At 36.8% G+C, this 27685-nt stretch overlaps 1 protein-coding gene across 2 annotated transcripts in view; it reads left to right on the forward strand.

Moving 5' to 3' along the window:
- Nucleotides 1-11958: 11958 nt before the first annotated feature.
- Nucleotides 11959-27685, forward strand: part of SMC2 (structural maintenance of chromosomes 2) — a 49427-nt gene continuing 33700 nt past the window's right edge. The window contains exons 1-11 of one of the 2 annotated variants that reach the window (XM_021066949.2): nt 11959-12060; nt 13492-13720; nt 14317-14466; nt 16414-16536; nt 17147-17185; nt 19971-20081; nt 20277-20321; nt 21647-21880; nt 22098-22247; nt 25070-25303; nt 27081-27240. In XM_021066949.2, the coding sequence (XP_020922608.1) occupies nt 13553-13720; nt 14317-14466; nt 16414-16536; nt 17147-17185; nt 19971-20081; nt 20277-20321; nt 21647-21880; nt 22098-22247; nt 25070-25303; nt 27081-27240 (1414 nt within the window). In that variant the 5' untranslated portion in view covers nt 11959-12060; nt 13492-13552. Of the gene's footprint in view, nt 12061-12466; nt 12628-13491; nt 13721-14316; nt 14467-16413; nt 16537-17146; nt 17186-19970; nt 20082-20276; nt 20322-21646; nt 21881-22097; nt 22248-25069; nt 25304-27080; nt 27241-27685 lie in introns of those variants that run through there. The other variant, XM_021066940.2, reaches the window with a different exon arrangement.

Consider the following 27685-nt stretch of genomic DNA (forward strand, 5'->3'; position numbering starts at 1 on the left):
TGAAGATGGTTATTCTGAAAGGAAAGGAACTAAAATTTTTGAAGGAGCATGTGGAAGCTTGATGAAAGCAAGATTTGAGTTCTAATGTTCATGTGATCTCATTGATATCTGAAAATTAGTAAGAGATGACATGTTCCCATAATATATGCACATGCAAAATGCTATATAATTTTTGAACAAAGCAGCCTGATGTGAGTATTTACTTTCTCTGTAGAATTCACTGTTAACATGCGTTAATGTCAACAGACTAATAGTGTTTTACCAATGGAGATGGCGTGATACAATGGGAAGTTACTGAATTTGGAACTCAAGTGAGCTAATCTTCCTTCAGTGAAGAACTTGTTACTGCAGCAAAGAGTCCTATTGGCAGACAATCCACAGCTGTTATCATCTTCAGGGACTGCTTCAACATTTTCTGAGTTCATACTTCTTTGAGTGGCCCACACCCAATGTGAAGAGCCTACGTGGGGAGACCACAGAGAGAACTTTGCTCAAGAAGCCCTAGCTGCTCTTAACTGGATGTTAGCGATCTCCCCAGCCCAGGCATCACACATGTGAGCCAAGCTTTAGAGGTGACTTCAGCCTCAGCCATCACTTGATTGCAACTGCTTGAGATACCCCAAGTGAGGACTACTAGCTGACCCTAGACAACTCTCAGGTGAGCAAAGAAATGACGGCTATTGTTTTAAATTAGTGTTTTGGGGTGATTTGTTCACAGCTACAAACTGCAACTATGATTAAATTATTTTATTTCTTTCACCCTCAGTTTCTCTGTCTATAGCATGGGAATCATTTTATTAAAACTTCCTAAACCTAACTCATGAGCATGTTGTGGAAATAACTTTAATAGTATATGTAAACTTGCTTTATAAGCTCTGAGAGTCATTAGAGGAGCAATTTATTATAATTATCCCAATAATTCATCATTAACTTGGAAGAGAGTATACAGAATATCAAAAAAGCAGGGCTCCTAATTTCAAGGAGCAACAGTATCACCTTTCAATTCACAATCATTTGTCCTAAGAACATAAATATTTGTGGCGTTATCTGTGACATTTTTTAAATTATAAATAAAAGGTTCTGGAATGGGAGGGGACATGGAAATCAAGAAGGGGATTTAAAAGCATTAATGTAACATTTACTTTTGCTTATCTAGCCCTTCTGTGTACCTCAGATCAGGGGTATTTTCTTTCTCTTTTTTCTTTATTGCCTTTTTTGTCCTTTTAGCGCCACACCTGCAGCATATGGAGGTTCCCAGGCTAGGGGTCTCATTGAAGCTGTAGCCTCCTGCTGGCCTAAGCCACAGCAAAGCCAGATCCGAGCCGTGCCTGTGACCTACACCACAGCTCACCGCAACGTCGGGTCCTTAACCCACTGAGCAAGGCCAGGGATCAAACCCCCATCATCGTGGATACTACTCAGGTTCGTTTCCTCTATCCCACAATGGGAACTCCATAGATATGTGTTTTTAAAGAAACAGATCCAGAGATTTTTTTTTTTTTTTTTGTAGTTGTGCCCTAAGAGTAACCATCACAGCACTTTGTAAATAGAAGTTATCTAATTCGTGTTTATAAAATAAACTCTAACAATGCAAATATAATTTGAAAGATCATAAAGGATCAATGATTACTTATTACTAAGATTCTTTTTATTTAATTGAAAATCCAACTACCAGTTTTAAACTGATATTTCCTTTCTTTTTTTGATTTTCTAGATTCCAAGATTTCCCCCTAGTCATTTTTACAGCCTACCAAATAGTCCAAGTCGCCCCATATCCCACATTACTCTCCAGGCACATTTGAAGTTATATTTCCTGAGCCCCTTTTAATACGTAATTGTGGTGAATTGTGAGTGTGAGTAATATGTGTCACTTTGGATGGAGCATTTTTAGTTCTGGTTCTAGACCCTTCCAGAGCTCTTATTCCCTCTATCAGGGATGTACAAGACTCTAGATCACTGGACTGGCTTACCTACTGACTATGAAATGTCTACTCCCCCTGCACCAATTATGTATCACAATCAAGAAATAAACCATCATTGCTTTTTAGGCCTTTGGTCATCCCCCCCCCAAGCCCCCACCCTACTGTGTAACTTTGTGATATAGCCTTACTGGTAGAGCCCCTAACACTTAGTGACCAGAGCTGATTGATAGGTTTGGCAAAGCTTGAGAACAGAGGAATCACAGCTCAGGTATGATTTCTCTCCTTTCCAGTTCTTTGTCAGTGGAATATAAGTGGGTTTAGTAATTTAGCACTTAACTCAAGATGCCAGCTTGTTACCATAGAGACTACGAGTCAGCACTTCTAATGACTGAATCATATGTACTCTTTAGGCTTTCCAAACTCTGCATTAAATTCTGTTAAAATGGCCTATAGTGGCCCAAATTATTTTTGGAATTGTCTTTGGTGGGATTCTCCAAAGTGTAGACTGAGATAGTGGCCTGTGTACAGAGTGTTTATTTGGGAGTGCTGTGTAGAACAACACCTGTGCCCTAGTGCAGAAAACAGAATTGGCCAGAGGGTGAAGAAGTACGGTGATGCAGTCACAAGGCTTCAGCTAATGGCATGGGGAGCTGTTTAGATGGCCCATTACAGTTGTCCTGGTTGAATCAAAGGAGCTTTTGTGTCCCTGCATCAACTAGTCATTGGATTATCTGTACCACAGAAGAGGTGGTGTAACTTTCAGCTAGGCAGCTTCCTTTAGTGGAAGGTAATGCTGGGGAAGGAACTCACCTGTGAGCCATCTGCAGCCAACACTCCTGGCTACTGGAGGATCTCATGCCTTGGTCCTGAGGGGGGATTCTGCATGGCATAACACAGCACACACTACAAGAGTAGCATAAATTTCTGATAAAGATATCAGAAGCCTGTATCGATGTATCTCCTATCAAAACCATCACCTTTTCATTATGTCCCCAATGATGTGTCCACTTGTACAGTCATTTCCCTCTATCCACCTGTCAAAAGCATATATTCCCTTAGGTTTTGGCTCAAATACCATCTAGGGAAAATCCCTCCAGGATGTCTCTCTCTCTCTCTCTCTCTTTTTTTTTTTTTTGTCTTTTTAGGGCTGCATCCTTGGTTTTTGGAAGTTCCCAGGCTAGGGGTCAAATCGGAGCTGCAGCTGCCAGTCTATATACCACAGCCACAGCAAATAATACAAGATCAGTGCAGTGACTGTGATCTATGCCACAGCTCATGGAAGCAATGAACAAGGCCAGGAGTTGAACCTGCATCCTTAGTTGGGTTTGTTTCCACTGAGCCACAAGGGGGATGCCACCAGGATGTATCTCCTGATGGTATTCCATATTTTTTGGTTGTTTTTTTTGTTTTTTGTTTTTTCTTGTGGGCTTCCCTGGCACTCTGCAGCAATCCTGTGTTATAAGTGTTGCTTGTATGAAGAAGAGTTCGTCTAAGTGAATGACTATGGGGTTACTTCTCAAACTTGAGTCATAGAGTAACTAAGATGGAAACAGAAGGGGTGAGGGGAAATAACAGGGAGGATTTCGATGGGACAAGTTAGTGCCATTTGTTTTTCTGGGGGTCCCACAGATGAAACTATGCCTATGAGTCCCAAAGTATCTTGCTGACCCAAGTTGTGTCTTAGAAGCTAGACTGTTCTTTCTTTTCACCATATTCTATAGATTGTTTCACCATTATTACTCCTAAAGCTTTAGCCAAGGATTGTTTAAATGCTCCATTCTTGACCTTGTTTCAGAGTCTTACAGGGAGAACAGATCATTTCAATTCTTTCTCAGGCTTTTTGTCCCCATTTCTCCACCCTTGACCCCATCCCCTTCCATGACTGAATCTTGCATGGTGGTTGTACTTTTACCCATTGAAGGATTGTGATGATGGAGGAAACATCACAGAGTAAGAGACTGGGCAGTTAGGTCTAACTGTTACTTTCCGAGTAAAATCTTCCCATCAGAGTCAAATTCTGATAATCTGTTTTAACTTTTTCACAGGAAAGCAACTTCTTTATTCTTTGAATTAAAATCATTCATACACATACTTTATTTCCTCACTAGACCTTAATTTATTTGAGATAAAGAGTAAATTTAAGAAAATCATTAGAAGCTTTAATTTCCCCATTTGCAAAATGAGTAGCTATAACTCTTCAAGGACCTGTCCATCTGTAGAAGTTACTGATTTTACGTGAGTCAGCTTCAGTGATAGGATGTCACAATTCTAAAAATGTTGAGAATATCTTATCTCCAGTTTCCATATTAGTTTGCTGGCAGATACGTTGCCAAAATCTTTTTGGTACTGTCAAGTAAAATAACTGTTCTGGAATAGAGAGCAAGAATAACACAAAGTAAAACAAGAAATTTCACAACAGCCATCGTCAGGAACTTGGGGGCAATTTGACTTGCTGTGGCTTGAAATTTTAAAAGAAAAGGGGAAAATGCAGTCGGTTTTTTTCATTTGCTTTCTGTTTCTTCTTTCAACAAGCACATTCTTTTCCCCCAAAGATTTTTCCCTAAAAAGAAAACACGTTGCACAGTTTGACCTGTAATTTAATTCACAATTAAGCTTCCAGTGAGAATGTATCTTCATCACAAATCTGCTATAAATCCCCCAATGTTCTATTATATTCCCTTATCCTCTTAAACAGCATGACCCCAGTTTTATTTTCCCTAGACATGAAATGCTAAATTATAACTTATTTATGAGTATCATGAATAAAACTAATTTTCTTGCCATTTGCAGAGAAATTCTCACCAGGTTATTACACTCCTAGATCCCATTAACTAATAAAAAACATACAAAATAAAAATTACTCCAAATTAGTCTTCCAAGCAGAATTGTTGGCAACATTTCTTTGAAAAGAAGATGCCACCAATCATCTCTATTAAGAGTGTTTCCTCCTGCTGCCCCTGCTCAACACTTCTGCCTATGCTAAATCCAATCTACTTTTTATGAATATTCACAAATCTACCTTTTAGCCTGTTATAGCATTTATTCCTAGTGGAACACTGCTTCTTCTCTAAGAATTTATCCCCTGTGAGGAGTGTTTAAAATGCTTCAGATTTTGTTCTTGACGTAAACCTGGCTGCCCACTAGAAGTCCAAGTTTCACTGAGAATGTCCAGGCATCTGGCGAAATAGGTCAGCCAGAGTTTCAATAAATTGAATCGAGGGCTTCAGTAGTCACATGGAAAGGACAATTATTTGAGGCTCTAAGACTGATAGCTTCTCCTAGGGAAGAATAAGATTGTTGTAAAAAGCTATGCTTTATAATCAATAAAACAATAACTGATGTCCACTGCAATATAAGTTCCATAAGGCAGGAATTTTTGTTGTACTGTTCATCGACATTGTAAGCACTCATGTGTTAGTTGATGGACTTTAGTTCCAATGTAGTTCTATGAACAATGTCTAGTTTCATGATCTAGCTTCTTTATAATAATAAAGGAATTGTTGAGGAATATGAACTATCTTAGAGAATGTATATGAGCATTTTTTTTCTGAGCTGTTATCAAGAAAAAATTGGGAGAGGAGACCTACAAATGGCAGAAAGACTTGGAGACATGGTTTTCCTTGCCCACTGACAAAGGGCATAAAGAGAACCAGATTTGGAGTTCCCGTCGTGGCAGTGGTTAACGAATCCAACTAGGAACCATGAAGTTGCGGGTTCGATCCCTGGCCTTGCTCAGTGGGTTAATGATCCGGCATTGCCATGAGCTGTGGTGTAGGTTGCAGACGCGGCTCAGATCCCACTTTGCTGTGATTCTGATGTAGGCCACCAGCTACAGCTCCGATTAGACCCCTAGCCTGGGAACCTCCATATGCTGCTAGAGTGGCCCTAGAAAAGGCAAAAAGACAAAAGAAAAAAAAAAAAGAGAGAGAGAGAACCAGATTTGGATTGCTGAAACCCTATTTGAACTCTACTTTGAATGCTGGTATTTTTGAGGGGAAAAAATAACCTTAAACTCTTACAAATATACTGATGTTAACACCATCCTGATCTGTAGTCCCTTGGGAACCAAGGGGAAAGACCCACCCTTATGAGGGGGAGCGGAATTTGAAGAGAATGGAGTCTAGGAAGGGTGGAGACTGAAAGGGAATAAACAGAAGGATTCCTCATGTGCTACCCACCCCAAATACAGTAGAGGTGGGATGGAAGTCAGTGTTTAGAGATGCTGCGCAAATGGGAAAAGGAAGAGAGACAGTAATCAAGATAATTCCCGAGTTTCTATGCATATTAATGATTGATGAAGTATTCAGATAATTATCTAGGAATTTAAATAAGGGTAAAAATAACAACTATAAAATGACCACAGACACTCACTTGAAAAATCTAAAAATCAGAGAATGAATCTGGTTTAGAAAGAACGACTGACTTTATAATCTTCTTATGTTCATGTAGTTTTTCCTCCATTCAATAAACATTTATGGAGGATAACTCTCTGTCAATAACTGGGCTAGATGCTAGGTTTACAGACATGGGTTAGGCAAGACCACCATCTTAAAGGTTCTCATGGTTGGGAGAGATAAATAACGAATAAATACAATAACATGTAACATGAGTCTGTACGCGCAATAAAGGAGTGAGAAGGAGGGGTGGTAATTATATCTGGGCAGCAACTAAGGAAGTGGTTGTATTTGAATTGTGTTCTTTTACCCTGAAACTGCAGCTATTCCAGCACAGTAAGACCTTGTTTTTTATTTTACAGGTCAAAAGAGCAGGACAGGGGAAAGTACACAGTGCTGAGAGCTCCCTAAAGCCAAAAGCTGGAATGTTCATTCCATGGCAGGTTCCTCGTACTTATGGATGTCACAGTGGTTGCTGATGGTATTATATAAACAGAACACTGTTAGCTGGTATAAGAAAAAGTTCACTGTTAGAACAACGAAATAATGACCACCATTAACTTGCTGAACCTTGAAATATTGAATAGTTTGTGGATTATACCGTGCATTTCAATATTCAGCATACTCTCGGTTTTTTTCTTTTAAAATCTATACTTCCCTTTACCTTAGTCAGTAAGCAGCAAATGAATCCACTAAATTTATTCATACTCAACCAATATTTATTGTCTGCTATGTGCCTGGTCCTGAGGCATGTCACAAAGGTAAGTCACAATCGGAACAGAGGTCAGAAGAAACGTCTGAAAAGTCTGGATAATGGTTAAGGGATTACAGAAGAGGTTGCAAGTAATTCTTATAGAAATGGATAAGTTGGGGGTTTGAAGTATAAGTAGAAATACACATTGGAGGAGATAAGAAGAGGAGATAAGCATTTCAAGTTCAGCATGCACAAAGATACTAAGATGTAGAAGAGAACATCAAATTTTCAGGAATAACAAAGAAAGTTAAGATGGCACATAAAATGCTCCATAATCTGGCTTCTGTGCGTCTCCTACACTAAATATTGCTACTTCTTGCCTCATGCATTATGTTTGTCTTCTATGCCTTGCATGTGCAATCTTCTCTGTTTATAATGCCTTTCACTCTTCTTCAGGTTAATGTCTTCATACGTGTCATCTCTGTTCAACAATGGACTCCTGGGGGACATGCCCATGTCTTATTCATCTTTGTATCCCAGAACCTCGCAAAATTCTTAGAATAAGGTAGCATTCTATAAATGATTATTGAATTCATTTATTCATTCATCTATCCATTGAAAAAGTATTGGCTTTTTTTTGGTCATTGACTGGTGCTTGGTTTACAATAGTGAACAATAAATGACATGGTAATCTAAGGAAGGAGCTGCAGGAGATGAGCCTAGAAAAGTAGACTGAGGGAGTTCGCACCGGTGGCTCAGCAGGTTTTGAACCCTTCTGGTATCCATGAGGATGAGGGTTTGATCCCTGGCCTCACTCTTGAGTTAAGGATCTGGTGTTTCAATAAGCTGCAACCTAGGTTGCAGACATGGCTTGGATCTTTCAAATTGAAATTTGAAGAGCAGGCACTAACAGGCAGACCTCCAACATTTTATACTTGACTATAGGGCTTAGGAGCCAGGGCCTGGGTTCTACTGCACAGGCCCTAGCCTTTGAACTTCAGTGACCCAGAGGAACTAGGCCCTCAGGTAAAAACTGGAGCCTTAAACATCTGCCCGTCACTGGGATTGGAAAAACTCCACCTACAAGTCTGGGAAGAGGCAAGGAATTTTTTAATTTGCCTGGAGCTCTGGGTATGGGGATAAAACAAAAGGTACTTGTGAGAAATCAAAACCCCAGACCCGCAAAAGATATAAATTTACAATATCTGTATAATTCAGGAATCAAAAACTGAGAAATAATCATTTACAAATGTTCCCAGATCTGTAAAAGCCAAAGAACCCTGGCAGTAACAAATGCATAAGTACTCTGAAGGGACCTTTTCACAACTCAGGGCATAACATACTCCCCATCCTAGAATGGCACCACAGGAGGAAATAAATCACTATGAGTGAGAGTCTGCGACTGTTGTAAACAGTAGAGCTAGGAACTCAAAAGCTAGATTTAATAAAACTACCCGAAAGAGAAGATTAAAAAAGAGATAGTTAGCTTCATAAAGGAGGCAAAAATAATAGAAATCATGATGAAAGAATAGGCGGATTTCACAAGGAACCAAAGAGAATATGTAATACTGAATACAATATTATCATTGAAATGAAGAAAATGTATCTAATCAGATTCCATGAGTGAATATAATCACCTCTTTTTCTATTCCCCACTTTAAATTATGCTCGGCTGTATTTCTTCCCATATTTATCAAACAGGTTATACTTGGTGTATTCAAAATGTGCTGCTACTCTGTACAATTTTGCAATATGAACTTTAGTTCATCCTCTTGAACCCACAATTAATCTCTCAACAAAATGAATCAACCTTTCTTATTTCTGCAGTGAAAAGTACTTTCATTTTTTTCTTGCCTTAAGTTTCCGGGAGAGAGGATTCACAACTGCTAGACAACTGCTGTTGGACCCCAAATTAGAAAAGTGCACCCAGGGAAAGGAGGTCCCACCCAATGCCCTGGAATAGTAGAAGACTAAATCTTTTTCCTAGGCCCCATTTTATGGCTTTATCAATGTCCTTGCTGGTGCTGCTGCTTCTACATGAGGACTAAGACTGCAGTGTTGAAGCTTTCAAAGCTTTTGATCCATGGTGAAGAAATAAGAACAGTACTCTGTTTATGCAATATCTACCTTATATCTTTACTTCCAGCTCTTACCTCTCTGTATTAGAGAGGTTTTAGTGGCTTTGTACCTTGGCGTTCTCCAGTTCCCTGTGGTAATCTCAGGGGCAGAATTTTAAGTCAGCCATGAGTGAGTTCCTCAACTCCATCTATCCTAACTGAAATTCCTTAGTGCTTCTGACATGCTCTAAGACTAAAACCAAGACTTAGTGCTTCTGCCATGCCATAGACCTATAATGTGAGAGAAAGAATATATATATATATGACTGGGTCACTTTGCTGTACAGTAGAAATTGACATAACACTGTAAACCAGCTATAATGGAAAAAATAAAAATCATAAAATAGATAAAGCAATTTTCATTCTAATAAATATTTTTAGTGGGAGTAGTTAGTTGTGTCTATTTTTACTAACTACCCAGAAGTCATTATCCAGCAAAAGTATATTTGCATACATTTTTTTCAAACATTTGACTTAGCTAATATCAGCTTGTTATTTACTAAAATAGTGCAAAGACAAATAATGTCTTTTTTTTTTTTTTTTAATAGCTGCACCTACAGAATATGGAAGTTCCCAGGCCAGGGATTGAGTCAGAGCTATAGCTATGATCTATGCTGCAGCTGCAGCACTGACCCTTTACCCACTTCACTGAGCCAAGGATGGAACTCAAGCTGCTGCAGATGGTTTCTTAACCCACTGCACCACAGTGAGAATGCCAACGCCTCTTTTAACCCTCTACATTTTCATGCCACCCCAAAGAACTGTTTATTTCACAACTTGATAAAATCCACATTACAGTTTGTTGGCAAATTAAAATTCTTTACTCACAAAGTGATGAGATGAAGGGGACATAGTTGAAAAGAAATATAAGAATGAACAGAATCAATACAAGTGAAGAGCTATGGAGTGGAGGGGGTGCAGGGACAGCAAAGGTAACTGCTTAACTAAATGTTAGGCTTATAATGATTGACTTACAGCAGGTCGTGGTATAAGAGTAAATAAACGAATTCTTTTATAAAAAATTGCATTGAGTATAGTTGACTTACAAAGTTGCATTAGTTTCAGGTGTAGAGCAAAGTAAATCAGTTTTACATATATCCATTTCTCTTGGGGTTATCTTCCCGTGTAAGTTATTGCACAGTATTGAGATTTCTCTGAGCTACACAGTAAGTCCTTGTTATTTATCTATTTTATTTTGCTTTGTAGGGCACCTGTGGCATATGGAAGTTCCAAGGCTAGGGGTCATATCCCAGCTGGAGCTGCTGGCCTATACCACATCCATAGCAACACAGGATCCAAGTCGTGTCTGTGACCTACACCACAGCTCATGGCAATACTGGATCGTTAACCCACTGAATGAGGCCAGGGATCAAACCTGCTTACTCATGGATACCAGTCAGGTTTGTCACCAATGAACCACTATGGGAACTCCTACTTATCTATTTTATATATAATAGCGTACATATGTCAAATTTATTACCCCCCCTGCCACGTTTCCCCTTTGGTAACCACAAGATGGGTTTTAAAATCTTTGAGTCTGTTTCTGTTTTTTAAGTTCTTGTGTATCATTTTTTTAAATCAGATTCCACATAAAAGTGATCTCATATGATATTTGCCTTTCTCTGTCTAACCTTTTCATGTAGTATGACAATTTCCAGGTCCATCCATGTTGCTGCAAATGGCATTATCTGTTCATTCACAGCCGAGTAATATTCCATTGTACATGTATACCACATCTTCCTTATCCAACCCTCCATTGATGGGCATTTAAAATTCTTTATTCACAAAATGATGAAATGAAGGGAGTGCAGTTGAAAAGAAATATAAAATTGAATAGTGTCAATACAAGTGAAGAGCTGTGGAGTATAGGGGATACAGGAATTACAGTAAATAAAGATAACTGCTTAACTAAATGATGTTAGGCCGTAATGATTGACTTACAGAGGGGGTTGTATGAGAGTATATAAATTCTTTCTTATATAAACAAAAATTCCATAAAACCTATTTTACTCTCATAATTACACAAAGAATTTCGAAACATTGGCCTATTCTTGGTAAATCTTGGTAGTTCAACTGGTGTCAAATACTGCAAAGCCAGTCTGGGAGGAGGAAAGCAACTTTAAATCAACCGCCTAAAATAGCAATACTGACCTCACCATCTTTTTATACACCACCTGGGGATAGAACCACAGTGCACTATGAAGCTAAGCCCTTCTTGACTCATAAGAGTCAACATGCTCAACTGTGAGTAAAGTGGCCAGTCTTTTTTTTTTTTTAATAACAATACACACTAATGAATATAAGAGCTGTTATTACTAGTACCAGAATCTGTACATGGAGAGAACTAAATATACTATTTAAGAGAATGCTCTCTGGAATAAGACTGGAAAGAAATCCCAGCTTCTCCACTTACTTGGATTAAGTTGCTTAACCTCTCTGCGACTCACCCAAATTCTCAACTATAAAATGAGAACAATTTCACAGATTTCGTAGGGTTCCTACAAAAACTTTAAAAAGCTCTTGGAAACTTGGCGTGGCACACAACGCTCAATAAACATTAGCTGCCAAATGTCTCTCCCCTCACCCCCCACGGCCCTAATTCTCTGAAATATTAGTTCTGCCACGGCTTATCATACAGCTTTACAGTGAAAGGAGGGGAACTTCTATTCGTCCAGCATCTACTATCAGCCCCACTCAATTGCTCCCTTGGGCTCTACACAGCTCCAGCAGCTAGTCTTACTGTCCCTCCCCAACAGGAAACTTGACCCAAAAAAGTGCGCCAGTGTCCACTGCCAGCGAGGGGCGGAGCCAGAACGCAACCCACAGTCCTCAGTTCGTTCAGCACCTCCCCAGCCCCAGCAAGGAGCAGCCTCCATTTTTGACGAATCTGAGCCACCCCAGGGTGATGCTTCTAAAGCAGAAAGAGGACACCGGTAAGAAGCCACGCTGCCTCCCTCGCTCTGAAGCGAAAGGAGTCAGCCCAAGCGAGTGCAACTAGGTCGGCGGGAAGGCGGGGCTTCCAGAAGTCGGCCGGCAGCCAGACCGGGGCCTCAGGGGAGGCGGGGCCGGCAAGAGCGAGGCCCCGAGGCTGAGATGAGGGTCTGCCCGAGGTGTGCCGGACGCGGGTCTTAACATACGCCACCAGTTCCTTTACTCCTCAGGCCGGAGCCTTCGCTTTCCGGAAGCCACCACCGTCACGATATTCTTTTCTATCTCTCTGTCACTTTCTTTGATAGAAGGGAAAAAATGGAATCTTTAAGTCAGGCATCTCCAAGGCACCAGCCAATGAAATAGGCAGTGGAGATGGGGTCTTTTGCTCGCGCCGAAATTCAAAGGCATAAATAGTTCCGGCCCCGGCGCTGAGCGCGGGAGGGTGTTGTAGCCGCTGTGATGGGGTTTCCTTCTTAGCGCCCGAATTTGGGCAAAGCTGATGTGCTCTCCTCCCTGGTGACCAGGAAGAACTTTGGGGACGCCTCAAGCCCAGGCAGCCTGACGCAGCGGTGAGGCAGTTGCGTGGGTCGGCCGGTTGGGCCTATCCTGGCATTCCTGGCAGGGGATGGGGAGTCGGTGGCTGGGGAGCTGACTAGTAAGAGATTTCAGACTGAAATTAGTCCTAATGGGTTCTTGGTAGAATGGCTAGTTCTTATCTAGCCTTGGAATAGGGCGAGGCAGTGTTGACAGAAATGCCTGGTGAGACGAGGGAACAGCCTCGGGGGCGGGGGAGGGGGGAGGCATAAGCTCTTCATCTGGGATATAATAAATATTTACTAACCACCCACCAACCCCGCGACCTCTAGTCAGATACTATTCTGACTTACAAAGTGGACGTAGGGGAAGATGCTAATAATGGGAGATTACATTATGATAGGTTGAATAGACTAATAATTTAGTATCAGCTTTAAGTGCAATGGAGGAAAAAAAAAAAAGCTGAGCGAGGGGATGGGTAGAGGTGCTCTTTTATATAGAGAGAAGTAAGGAAGGATTCTTCTTGGGTGATGGTGAGCAGAGAGGTGAATGTTGTAAAGTAGCATGAGCTATGCTAGTATCCGGGAGAAGTGCATTATGGGCAAAGGGAATGAGATGTGAAATAAGCAGTAGTCTATGTTATGTGTATGATAACGGTGGAGAACCATGGAAAAGTAAGTAGTTAACTTCCAGGTTGAATTAATGGTTTAATTAACTTCCAAGTAGGGACTAGCTTCTGTATAATTTGAAGTTAGAAAAGGATCTATCGGAGGAAGTAAATTGGCAAATAAATAGCGCTTTTATTTCTGTTGAGCTGTCATTCTTATGTTTTAGGCCTTTACATTTATTATGATTCCAGTTTTACATTCCACTTAAGTGTTTATTTCTGTTTTGTACAGAACTGCATTGTGGCGTGTTTGGTTTCTAGCAGCGATTTACCTTTCCAAGTCAGTAGTGAAAATGCACATTAAGTCAATCATTCTTGAGGGATTCAAGTCCTATGCACAGAGGACTGAAGTCAATGGTTTTGACCCCCTCTTCAATGCTATCACTGGTTTAAACGGTAGTGGGAAATCCAACATTTTGGACTCCATCTGCTTTTTGCTGGGCATCTCCAATTTGTCTCAGGTAAAGTATAAACTTTCTGATTTATGTGAATTTAAGTTTGAGGAACCTTAAGGGAATCCTCATTGCACTTGGAGACTATTGCCAATATTTTCTTCATTTGCAGTTTTATGTGACTTAGCTTAGACCGCACCAGAGTTTTTTAAATTAGGTGTTATTACTCCATATTGTAGATGAGAAAATAGAAACTTAGAGGATTCTGAGTTCATCCCCGTAAGATGTTTGAAAGAACACTAAAACTCAGGTATTTTTCTACCAGAGCTGTAGCTCTGCCCCCTCATTATTGTGTGTGTGTGTGTGTGTGTGTACTAATGAGATCGGATGAGTAGTAAAATTCTTACACACTGTCTTTCCTTAAATCTTGCATATAAACTTCTGTTAGAAAACAATTTAGTTCAGGGTTGGAAAAATTTCTGTGAAGAAAGGACCCATTTCAGATTGTTGCCCATTTTCTTTGCTTTGTCTACAGATGTCTGTCCTTGGCTGCTTAATGAATACTACATGGGTAGTTTTCCAATAGCAAAAAAAAAAAAAAAAAATTTGAGTGCTATGTTGTGCAATATGGGTTTTTGTAATTTATAAATTATCCTTTGTTTTAGGTTCGGGCTTCTAATTTACAAGATTTAGTTTACAAAAATGGACAGGCTGGTATTACCAAAGCCTCAGTGTCAATCACCTTTGATAATTCTGACAAAAAGCAAAGTCCTTTAGGATTTGAGGTTCATGATGAAATTACAGTAACAAGGCAGGTGAGTGGCTACTAAATATTTGGTTATCTAAAAACTTGTATGTCTGGTATGTTTTTTGGCAATATGACTACTGGAGAGGAAAAAGTTTATGAGCAGAATTGATGCACCAAATACCTACCAGATTCTTTAAGACTATCTTCCCTATGTTAAAATTTTGATCATGCAAATTCTGCCATTTCCTAAAAGGATTGAAAGGGATCTGAAAGCCATCAGTACAAGCTCTCACCCAAGCTTAAATCTTGAGCCACACTTGAGTCTTCTCTGACTATGCTGGAATACCTGTATACTTGGGATCTTCCCAGGTAACCCATTCTGTTTTGGGAAAGAAGGTTATTCCTATAAATTGAGCTTAAGTGCTGTCTTCAAGTTTTATATATTAAATCCTAGTTTTTTGGAGAACACTGAGAGCAAATCTGATTAGGCCATATTTCAGTGTTCTGTAAGTCTGTTTTCTAAGCTAAATCTCTCAGGTCTTTTGATTGATATTTAGTTTTGGCTCCAGTTTTTTTGTATCTTTTTTCTTTTTTTCTTTTAATGCTTGGCACCACAAATTGCATGTACCAGAATTGATCTAGCTAGGACAGGATTAGACAGAATTTCACTTCTTTCATTTTAGGTACTCTACTTCTTTTTTTTCCTAATATGATGCTGGAGAGTTCATGATACGTTATGAATTCATATCTGATTTCCTTAAAACCTCTCTATATTTGTTTATGCGTGCTGTTACTTAGCCATGTATTCCATTGCTGTATCTAAGCAGGTTTTTGAAACCCGTGGAGGACTTTACATTTGTCCCTTAAAATCTTTTTTCTTATTATGTCCATATTTTCAGTTTTTCAAAATTTTATTTTTAAAAATTCTGTTAATTTCCATTTACTCATTACTTTAGCACTATATAACTTAGAGGTTCCTCTCTCTTTTAATGAAAGCCTCTGGTTGGTTGGGGAAAAAGAAAAAAAGGATTGACCAGATTGGAACAGAATCCTGTTTTCTATCATTAAGCATCTATCAAATAATCACCCTTTAAGGATTTTTCAATAAGTCTGGTACTAGTCTACCTGAAATTCCTGTCCTCGTGCAATCCATATGCCTGTATCTTCACCAGAATTTTGTTATAAAAACTTTCTAAAAATTACTTATGGGTATATTAGGACTGTTGCTTAAATATATTAATACATGATCTACCAGGCAAATAATCCTATCAGGAAAAGAAATTAATATTTAATATTTATTAAGCACTTGATGTGTGCTGGGCATTCTTGAATGCATGGGGAAATAGAGATAAAAGAATGAGAAACAGATCTTATCTTTAAGGACCTCAAAATATCATGGGTGAGACAATCATACCAAAAGATGACAATGCACATGGTGTAGAGTGAACAGCTGGTTTCTGGTATAAGTTGTTCTTATTAAACCCATGCTGAAGTTCCATGACTATTCTTTTTCTTTCATGTATTCACAAGTCATGTCTTATTAATCCCATTTAGAGTCTTGACAAGAATTGGTATTAAACTTTTGTTTTTAGTATTGACTTAAAGATTTAGTGTCTGACCTTTGGAAATCAAAAAGTAAAGGAAGAAGGGTTAGTCTCTGAGTATTATAGAAAGAAGGTGATCTGAGCTAGAAAATATGTTCTGCTTATACTTGGAAACATAAAGCTGCAGGGGAACTTAAAGACTTAGTCGTCCACTGCAGGGAAGATTAGGAGCTTTTGCTTTTTTCATAACTAGTTAGCAAAAGTCTCTGGATTAGAAGCCAATTGTCCTAACTCAGTGTCATAATCTTTTTGATCATGTCACACTTTCTCCACTATTTACCCTGGATTGCTTTTGTTTACTGTTAGATTGACAAAACAAACAAATGAAAGATAATGTACTTCAGGAATTTATCATCTTAGCTCAAAATGTGTGTGTTCATTTGTATCTTTTAAAACTCTTTCCTTTTTAGGTGGTTATTGGTGGCAGAAATAAATATTTAATCAATGGAGTAAATGCAAATAATACCAGAGTACAGGATCTCTTCTGTTCTGTTGGCCTTAACGTTAACAACCCTCACTTTCTCATCATGCAGGTATTTTGTTTTTGGTCTTTATATGTCTTTCATAATAGTTTTGACATTTTTTTTTAACTTAATGGAAGAAATACTTCTGTTTGGATTTTTTATTTTTTATTTACTATTAAGCTAGTGTTTGGGCACTTTTTAAGAAATGTAGGTTAGTTATTTGTGCTTACGTGTTCCAGTATATTGTATGAATTTGAATTTTGAAGATTGTCTGGAAATAATTTTCTTTAACTTGGAGGGCTCTTGTTCTAAAAAATCAAGAGGTGTTCAATAATTATGCTATTATGTATTTATATACTTACCTGTTTTAGAATTGGAGACTTCTGCATCGTTCATATTAACTGTCTCAGAAAATTGGTCTTGAGTTAAATTTGCATCATTTAATAATTTACCTAATTTGTAAATTACATAATTTTTGTATCACAACTCTAGAATTGTAAGCTATCTCTGATCTCAAATCTAATAAAAGAAACATCTTTTCATATAGGTGGAAGAAATAATTCCTGAAAGATCGGTATATTAGGATACCGCATCTTCAGTGCAGATAAACATGTATGCCTTTACATTACTCTTTTTGTAATTCTTTGTTACTGTAGTAAGTTTGCCATTTTATTTTTAGGGCCGAATTACAAAGGTGTTGAATATGAAACCTCCAGAGGTAAGAGTACTTTTTAAGGACAATAAAAATAGTATTTATAGGTATTGTCTTAATCTTCCAGGCAATTAATTTTTAACTTAATTTCTTCCATATTGAAATTCTTGGAAACATTTAAGAAAAATTAGTAAAGAAAATAGTCTTGTTTTGTTTTTTAATATTTACCACTGTGTCCCAGTTTTTAAGTTATATAGCATAAACCTTCTGAGCCTTAGTTTCTTCATCCATAAATTGGAGTCAGTAATCCTTACCTCAAGGATTATTGTGAGGATTAAATGGGAATCCTTAAAAGAAGGAGGAGAAAAGTCCTAAGACCTTGTTAACCATATTTTAAAAAAATTATTCTTTTAATCGAGTTGTAGCTTCAGGGTGTAAAATAATGATTTTTTATATATATTGATATATGTATATATCACAAAATGACCATCTTAAGTCTAGTCAGCATTCATCACACAGTTAAATTTTTTTTTGAAAGATGAGAACTTGTAAGATTTACTCTCAGCAATTTTCAGATATGCAGTACAGAATTATTAACAATAGGTCACCATGTAATACATTACATCTCTGGGAATTTTTATTTTATAACTGAAAGTTTGTAGCTTTTAACAAACTGTACTCATCTTGCCCACTATCTATCCCCCACCTTTGGCAACCACCAATCTGCTCTGTGTATCTGTTAGTTGAGTTGTTTTTTTTTTTTTTTTTTTTAGGAATTCACATATAAGTGAGATTATACTATATTTGACTTTCACTGTCTGACTTATTTCACTTAGCGTAATGCCCCAGAGGTCCTATTCATGCTGTTACAAATGGCAGGAGTTTTTTTTTTTTGGTATGGCTAAATAATATCCCTTTTAATTTATAGATATAAATATAACATATTTATCTGTGCATCTGTCAAGGGACACTTAGGTTGTTTCTATGTCTTGACTATTAAAAATAATGCTGCAGTGAACATGGGAGTGCAAATATCTTTTCAAGTTAGTGTCTTTGGTTCCTTCAGATAAATACCTAGATGTAGAATGGTTGGATCATATGGTAGTTCTATTTTTTTTCTTTTTTTTTGGTGTCAGATCCACTGGCCTACACCACAGCCACAGCAATGCAAGATCTAAGCTGTGTCTGCGACCTATACCACAGCTCACAGCAACACCAGATCCTTAACCTACTAAGAGAGGCCAGGGATCAAACCTGCATCCTCATGGATACTAGTCAGATTGATATCCACTGAGACATTGGGGGATGCCCTAGTAGTTCTATTTTTAATTTTTTGAGCAGCTTCCATGCTGTTTCCCATAATGGCTGCACCAATTTACAATCTCACCAATAGTGCACAAGGGTTCCCTTTTCTTCACATATTCACCGAAACTTATTTCTTATATTTTTGATAATAGCCATTCTAACAGTTGATATCTCATTGTCATTTTGATTTGTACTTGCCTGATGATTAGTGATATTAAGCATCTAATCATGTACTTATTGCCCATTTGTATGTCTTCTATGGGAAGATGTCATACTGCACATTTTTTTCATAGGGTTTTTTCCTATTGAGTTGTATGAGTTCTTTGTGTGTTTGGGTATTAACCCCTTATATATATGATTTACAGATACTTTTTCACATTCAGTAGGTTGCCTTTTCATTTTGTTAACAATTTTCTTTGCTGTGCAGAAGCTTTTTATTTTGATGTAGTCTCATTGTTTATTTTTGGTTTTGGTGTCAGATCCAAAGAATTCATCACCAAGACAGATGTCAAAGACCTTACCTTTTTAAATTTCTTCTAGGAGTTTTATATGCCCAATACCATATTAAAAGAATTTTTGACTAGAAAAAGTAGCCTTTCTCAACTGATGTTCATGTCGGAGTTAAACCTACAGAAAAAGATCTGAGTGAAATTAATTCATTCCATACAGTGGATTACTCAGGACATTAAGACTTAATTTTCTCTTGGAGCTCCCTTGAGAAGAGTTGGTGTGAAAGAATGAACATTTTAAACAAGAGCAAAGGCTCTTTTGGTATTTTTTCCTATGGAATAAAACTAAGAAGATGACTGATAATCAGTAACACTAGTCTGGTTTGACCATTGTTCATGCTTATTTTCCAAATACATAGAATTAAAATGGTTTTCAGAGAAATAATCCTCCTGGGAGAGGGACTGATGGTGAATAGAAGCTTCTGAAAAAGGAATGCTAGCAAAATTGTCCTTATAAAATTAATTATAATAATAATACTACTTCCTTTTCTTACAGTACTTCTCACATGAACTATTTTGTTTACTTCTCAACAGTGTTATAAGATAGTATCAGGACTCTGCAGATGAAAAAACTGGGGCACAGAGAATAAGTTCCTTGCCCAAGCATGTGCCACAGTTCAAATGCAAATATTAGACCATGCTTCATCCATGTATGCACAAAATGGCTGAAGTCTTATTTACAACAATTCTAAGTAGAGATTTGTAAAATGAAAGATGAATATTGTTAGCCTTAATTTTAAGTCTTGTATTTGAAGGAAAAGAGAAGGAAGGAATTACTGGCTTCAGTCTTAAAAGAGATGTACTCTGGAACCTCATGTAGCATAAAGTTTGATTTTAAAATTGGAGTGAAGGCCAGGAGTATGTCCTGAATGTTAGGGTTAATGGATAATATGTACATTTATATACTTAACTTTTATGGTCCATAATTTTGTTAAAATTCTTGGTGAGGTTAAGGCCCTAAATAATATCATTAATGTAAATTCCAATGAAACTCATTGTCTTGGATTCTTAAAACGTTAAAACAAGTATCTTTACAGATTTTGTCCATGATAGAAGAAGCAGCTGGAACTAGGATGTATGAATACAAAAAAATAGCTGCCCAGAAGACAATAGAGAAAAAGGAGGCTAAGCTAAAAGAAATTAAGACGGTAATTAAATTTATATAAAATATTTTTAGAGAAGAGTGTAATTTTGTATTTAGAATCTCTCTGCTGTAAAGAGGGAAATCCACCCTCCATCACCCTCAGTTCAATTTTCCTTAGTCTTCTATTCTATTTCTTTCTTTTAAATTTCTTTAATGGTACTTCACATACTAAAAAATATGATTTTCCTTTATTTTCCAGATTCTTGAAGAAGAAATTACTCCAACCATTCAAAAATTAAAAGAGGTATATACACTGTATATTTGAGGAAATCCAGCCAGAATATGTCTCAAAATTGGTGACGTATCCACGATCATATACATAGGGATGGAAAGTGTACCGCTTCTCAGGAGTTTTTCACAGGGATGAGTTAGAGTTGGTGGACTCCATACTCAGTCTTCTGCTTGTAGAGAACAGTGTACTTCATTTCTGTTAAGTCATAATGGTTTTGTACATTGCCCTTCATAATCTCAGAAGATGATGTGTCAGAATTTAGTTTTTTGTGGAAGAGAACTCTCCATTTTCCTGGATAGTTGGAATTGAGTGGAATAGCATTTCTTAAAGATAGGCATTCTTGTAAATCAACTATACTTCAAAAATTTTAAAAAACTTTTGAAAGATATGGCACTCTTAGTAAAAAGAGTGAATAACCTCTAGAATAAGGGGTGCTACTGCTACAGTTACCACTGTCCAGGCAGTTGGTAAGTGAAAGGTACTGGAACAGATAACTATGTTTTCTCTGTAGTCTTTGCAGCTTCTCACATCAAAATCAGTGTTCCAGTGAAAGAATGCATTTATAGTGCATTGTTTTAAAATTATACATTTAGGAATTTATTAAATGTTCACAAAAATTTGATATTTCTCAAAACTGTCTTCTGAATCCATATAGTAGCATAGATGTTATTGGAAAAACTGAAAAATTGTGGCTTTGAAGGTACTGCCTTTAGTATGTATGATTTATTGGAAAACGCTAGATTATGAGTTTAAACTTAGGTGTCATACCTTATTTTGCCAAATTCTTTCCAAATCTGACAATACGGAGAGGTCATTTAATCACTTTTAATTTGTTTCTTCATCTGCAAATTAGGGATTTTAATTGTTATTTTGTCTGCCCCAGTAGGTCCTATGAGAATTCAGTTTGATAATGTGTAACCAAATGTTTGTAGTTACATAAATGAATGTTTGGGTAGGCATCTTGGTAATATTACTACAAAATACATTTAATGGTGTATCGTTCATGGTTGTGCAGATTGTATTTATATAGATCTCTCAATACCTCCAGTCTGTGAACCTTTTGTCCGCATTTCTTTGTTAATCCCAACTGCCTGATTATATGTGAGAAGAAATAGCTACATAGGATTCACTTCAGATGGTATGCTTCCTTAAAAGCCAAAGTTCTAATATTATTTAAAGTTTCCTAAAATTTATAATCCGTGATCACTCAATCTAAGAAAGGACCTGCTATATCATGTAATGGGAAATTTTGTACATTTGGCTCAATTTTGATTCTTTCTAAATTTGTTTAGAAACATGAATTTTGAGTTATACTTTATTGGTGCTTTCTCTTTCAGGAAAGATCTTCCTATTTGGAGTACCAAAAAGTAATGAGAGAAATAGAACATTTGAGTCATTTATACATTGCTTATCAGTTTTTGCTGGCTGAAGATACCAAAGAACGCTCAGCTGAGGAGTTAAAAGAAATGCAAGATAAAATTCTAAAGCTTCAAGAAGAACTGTCTGAGAATGATAAAAAAATAAAAGCACTTAGTCATGAAATAGAAGAGTTGGAAAAAAGAAAAGATAAGGTCAGACATATATGTAAGAATAGATAATATACTCTGTGAAAAAAATACTAAATTATATACAATGTTTAGGATTTACTAGTATTGTCTTCTATAGTGATTATTAATCTTACAGTATGATAAAATAGCTTATGAAAAGTAAGTATATAGAAATTATATAAGAAAGTGATAATATGAACATATTTTAAGTACATGACTGAATTGGGTTATTTGATTATAGGAAACTGGAGGTATACTTCGATCTTTAGAAGACGCTCTTGCAGAAGCTCAGCGAATTAATACTAAATCTCAAAGTGCCTTTGATCTCAAGAAGAAGAATCTGGCAAGTGAAGAGAACAAACGCAAAGAGCTGGAAAAAAATATGGTTGAAGTAAGCAAATAAGCTTAATTTAATTCCAGTAATGTACATTTATCCATTCTGTTAATATTTATTGACTGTCTGCTGTGGATCAAGGATAGTTGTTTGGGCTGGGATAATAGCAATGGACAAAATGAGAATAATGGGCAAATGCCTTGTGCATCTTTATTCCAGTAAGGGAGACAATGATAAAATAAGAGAAATATATGGCATATAATATAGTGATAGCTATTGTGGAGAAAAAAAATAAAATATAGGGGAGAGGATGGTAGTTTGGGATTTTAAATTAGATCGCCATCAAAGGTCTCCTTTGATGTATTTCATTAAAGACCTGAAGGAGGTCAGAGAACCGAATAGATAAATTGGGAGGCTCTGGGGGAAGATGTTCCAGGCAGAAGAATAGCAATTGCCCCAAGTGCCCAAGGTATTGGAAAAGCAAGGAGTTAAGTGTGGTTTGTTATCACTAAGTAGTAGGAATGCAGAAAGGTAATGAGGTATAGGATCACATGTGATTTTACAAAATCTGCAAGGGACTTTGACCCTTATTCTGAGTGTCATGGGAAGATGCTGGAGCTGATTGAGTGGAAGAGTGACATTTTAATGTTTCAATGGGACTATTTTTGGTGTTTTGAGGATAAACTAAGGATGAAGGGAATTAGCAGAGTATCCAGGTGGTAGGTGGCAATCCAGGTCACAGTCTTTGGATAAATCCAGTAGAAGTGGGTATATTAGAGAAGTTGTGGAATTTTATGTATATTTTAATGGTAGGTCCAACAGATAGACCCAAAGATTGGTTTTGGAATGTGAAAGAAGGGACAGAAGGATAATTCCAGGTTTTAGTCTTTGACAATTTGAAATACAGTTACCATTAGTTGAGTGGAGAATAATAGGCTTGAGGTGCCAGTTAGACATCTAAGTAGAGATGTTGACTTCATAGTCAAATATATGAATATTGAATCCAGGTTAGAAATGTAGGAATTCCTGTTGTGGCACAGCAGAAATGAATCCGACTAGGAACCATGAGGTTGCAGGTTCATCCCTGGCCTTGCTCGGTCATTAAGGATCTGATGTTGCCCTGAGCTGTGGTATAGGTCACAGATGTGGCTCGGATCCCACATTGCTGTGGCTGTGGTATAGCCTGGCAGCTGTAACTTGGATTTGACCTCTAGCCTGGGAACCTCCATATGTTGTGGGTACAGCCCTAAAAAGCAAAAAAAAGAAAAAGAGAAAAAAAAAAAAAAGAAATGTAAAACAAAATACTGATGTTCACGTGTTCCAGGGCTATCACTCAGACTTAATTTGTATATACTCATTTCTTAGGTGATCCCATCCAGCCCTGTAGCCTTAAATACATCTATATGTTGCTGCCTTTCAAATCAATAATTAGCCTTGACTCCTTTTTTGACTTATAGCCTTATTTGTCTAGCTATTTAATTGACATTTTTATATGGATGACTTACAAAAAGTCTAAAGCTTAACACATCCGAAATAGAACTCTTAAATTTTCCCTGTCTACCCAGACTTGTCTGAGGTACTAAATTTTCCTATGTAAGTAAATGATATCATTCTTACCTTAGATATTGACCCCAGAACTTAGAGTCTTCTTTTTCCTCTTTTTCTCAAACTCTGTAATATCTGTCAACAAGTTCTGTTGGCTTTAAAAGTATCCAGGATTCAGGCACTTTTCATCACCTCCTTCACTGGAACTTGGTTCAGGCTGTCACCTCCCAGAAGGGATATGCCACCAGTATCTTTATTAATTGACCCGCTTTGAACTTGTTGTTCTATAGTCTCTTTACAGAAGCTAAAATTGGATCATATCACACTCGTGCTTAAAATTCTGCAGTGGTTTCCAAAGAGTCACATGTATAATTATATTCAAAGTCTTTACCATGGTCTCTAAAACCCTATATGATGTAACTCCTGGATCCTTTACTTCCTCACCATACTCCAACCACAGTTCCTCCAACTCCCAAGCATATTCCTCAGAGTTTGCCAAGCATACTGTACCCCTGGTATTAGCATAGTAACTGTTTTTGTTTCATTTAGGTTTGTGTTCAAAATGCCACCACAAAAAGCACTGCCCTCATCATTCTTAAAACAGTAGTCCTGTCATTTTTTGTCCCATTACCTCGCTTTAGTTTTCATTTACTATGTCTTTTACCTTAGAAATATAGCCACCCTGAGGATCCTAGGTCTTTAATGTCTAGAACATAGTATCTAATAAATACCCAATGAATTATGAAATAAGTGGGACAAAATTTCTGGTCACTTCTATGTAGACATTGTAACTAGATTTTTTTTTTCCTTTTTTGAATACTGGTACCAGTCCTACACAGCATTAGATATTTGATTAATGGAACTTAAAAGGTATTAAGTTTTAATAGTGCTGTTCCCACAATTATTTAATATTTTAACTTTATGGCCCTTAAGAGTTTATAAAAATATTTTCATATACATGCTCTTAATCCTAAAATCTCACTAAACTTGGGATAGGATGACTATTGTTTCAGTTTTATAGATTTAGAAACTGATTTTTAGTTTTGTCAAGTGGTTTGTTTAAATTTGCAATGGTATTTTAGCTCATTATCTTCCATATTTGACTGAAACATATGGAATGAAAATATTTCTATTAGAATAAGAGGTATATTTATCCTAAAAACTGAGAAAGGCTGAATTTCAAAATGGGAATGAAGTATTTAAAGTTATGATGGTTAAATTACCATGCTGAATTCAAATTGCTATGAAATTTGGTAACGTGAAGGTTTATATATATAAGAAAATGGATGGTTTTCTAATCTGAAACTCTTTCCAATCTGAAACTCTTTCTAAAGGATTCTAAAACGTTAGCAGCCAAGGAAAAAGAGGTTAAAAAGATAACAGATGGACTGAATGCTCTTCAAGAAGCAAGCAATAAAGATGCTGAAGCTTTGGCTGCCGCACAACAGCACTTCAATGCTGTTTCTGCTGGCCTGTCCAGTAATGAAGATGGAGCAGAAGCAACTCTTGCTGGTCAAATGATGGCCTGTAAAAATGATATAAGTAAAGCTCAGACAGAAGCCAAACAGGTAAATATAGACATTAAGCACTATGTGATTGCATTTTTTATAAGAAGCTCCTTCACATTATGCTTTGGCAGTTGTTATAAAATGTTGAAAATAATCAGGTCAATATCATGGAACACATTTACTACATTCTGCTACTCATTAGCACCAAAAATGATGAAATTCAAATATGTTGATTGCTAACTATTGACAGTGTTAGTTGAAGATGCTGTAAAACATAAGATCCTTTTATAGATTAATCGAAATTGTAAGTGCAATAAATGCTTTGTTCTGTTTCAGCATTGTATGGAGAGTGGGTTAGTCAATTTATTTTCATCTTTTTGCTGTTTTATTGACATTGTTTTAAGCTTTAACAGGAAAACAAAAATGTCCTCTCCGTTTCTATGTCTACCATACTTAATTCTTAAAACTTGAACCTTTGCAACATCCTCCTTGAAACTATCTCTACCTCCCATTTACCCCCATTCCAGTGTTTGGTTACCTTACTTTCATTTCATAATCTTCAACAGCTTTTTGATCTGTTATAATGGTCTTCAAATTTGTTTAAATAGTTGTGCAGCTTAGAAGTCCTATGAACACAAGACTTTTGATGGCAGAAGAATACACACACACGTACACTTTCTTTTCAATTTTTTTCCTTCTTTTTAGGTCTGCACCTGTAGCATATGGAAGTTCTGAGGCTGCAGCTGCCGGCCTACACCACAGCCACAGCAACTCAGGATCCAGGTGGTGTCTGTGACCTATATCCAGCTCACAGCAACCACTGAGTGGGGCCAGGGATTGAACCTGCATCCCCATGGATTCTAGTTCTGTTTGTTACCACTGAGCCACAATGGAAATCCCTCTTGTTCGTTTTTTAATGGAGGACTCGTCTTTAAAAATATATACAGATGTGTGTGTTGTGTCTGTATTAATCCTATTGAAGGTTTTCTATTATATACTTGCAACTTTTTCATTATAGATCATAGTTACAAAAATTTGTAAGATACTAATAGAAAAACTTTAAAGCCCTCATAGTTTTTTTCATATTTTATATTAGGAAACACACACCATTATTAAGTTTTAAAGGAAGGTTACACTCATCTAGATCTTAGAATACTAGTTCATGGTTTTGAGGAACAGTGCTCAATTATATAAACTAGCATTTAAATATGAGATGTTTAGCATTTAAATTTTCTGTCAGTTTAGCTTCCCTTTCTTATATAATTTTATTTCTCCTTGCTCAGCATGGCTTCACAATTATATAACACTCACAAATATACATAAATACAAATGTGTATATGTAAGATGTAAGTGGAAAAAAAGGGAAGGAAATGACTTCTAGTTTTCTATTTTATTTTTGGAGATAAGGTTTTTTTGTTGTTCTTGGGTTTTTTCTTTCTTTCTTTTCTTCTTTTTTCGCCTTGCTCATAGCATGCGCAAGTTCCTAAGCCAGGGATGGAATCTGTACCACAGCAATGACAATGCCAGATCTTTAATCTTAACCTGCTGTGTCACCAGGGAACTCCTGGCTTTTTAAATTAATTTAACCAGCTAATGGCAGTTCTTCTTTGCTATAATTTTTGAACTCTTTAATGTCATATTTTATAAATATTGTTACAAGTTATAATGACTTAAGCATATATTCATTTATATTCTGACTAGATTTTTAAGGAGAAAATAATCAGGAAATGAGAACACATTTTTAAGGCTAATGTCTCTTAAACCAATCTGAATCTGTGCCCATTTTATCACTAGCACTATCTGCCTCATATTAGTCTGTTATATTTTTCTATTATAGGCTCAAATGAAGTTGAAACATGCCCAGCAAGAATTAAAGACTAAACAAACCGAAGTTAAGAAGATGGATAGTGGCTACAGGAAAGATCAAGAAGCATTAGAAGCTGTGAAGAAACTTAAAGAAAAACTTGAAGCTGAAATGAAAAAGCTAAATTATGAAGGTTTGCCTTTAAAGATATGATGTTAAATCATTAGGAAGCAGTGATAGTTGATAGAAACTAACTTCAATAAAGGAAATAGCAAGTAGGAAAATTTCTTACCCCATTAATATTAATGGTGTTAGTGTAGGAAATGTTTCTTAGTCACAAAAATATCTAAGTATAAAACAGTCCTTTGGATTTTTTAAACTCAGTACTGAGAGTTTCCTACTTCAGTCATTCCGAAGTGCCGCTTGAAAACTTAAAAGTGTTATTTGTATATATCTGCATTAGTAGGTATCCAGTGCATTTGTTGTTTCTTGACATGAAAATGGTGTTATGTGTTGGAACTACTATCTGCTTTGACACTTGATAGAAATTTGAATGTTAAGCATGCTTTAATTTACCAGAAATTTGTATTTTGCTTTTAAAAATGCTTTGGAAATAGAGAGTACTAATCTTTTCCTTA

This window comes from Sus scrofa, chromosome 1 (genome assembly GCF_054392235.1).
Source record: "Sus scrofa isolate SSC_HxYL_T2T_F1_AM1 chromosome 1, Sscrofa_HxYL_maternal_Yorkshire_Landrace_v2.0, whole genome shotgun sequence".
NCBI classification, from domain to species: Eukaryota; Metazoa; Chordata; class Mammalia; order Artiodactyla; family Suidae; genus Sus; species Sus scrofa.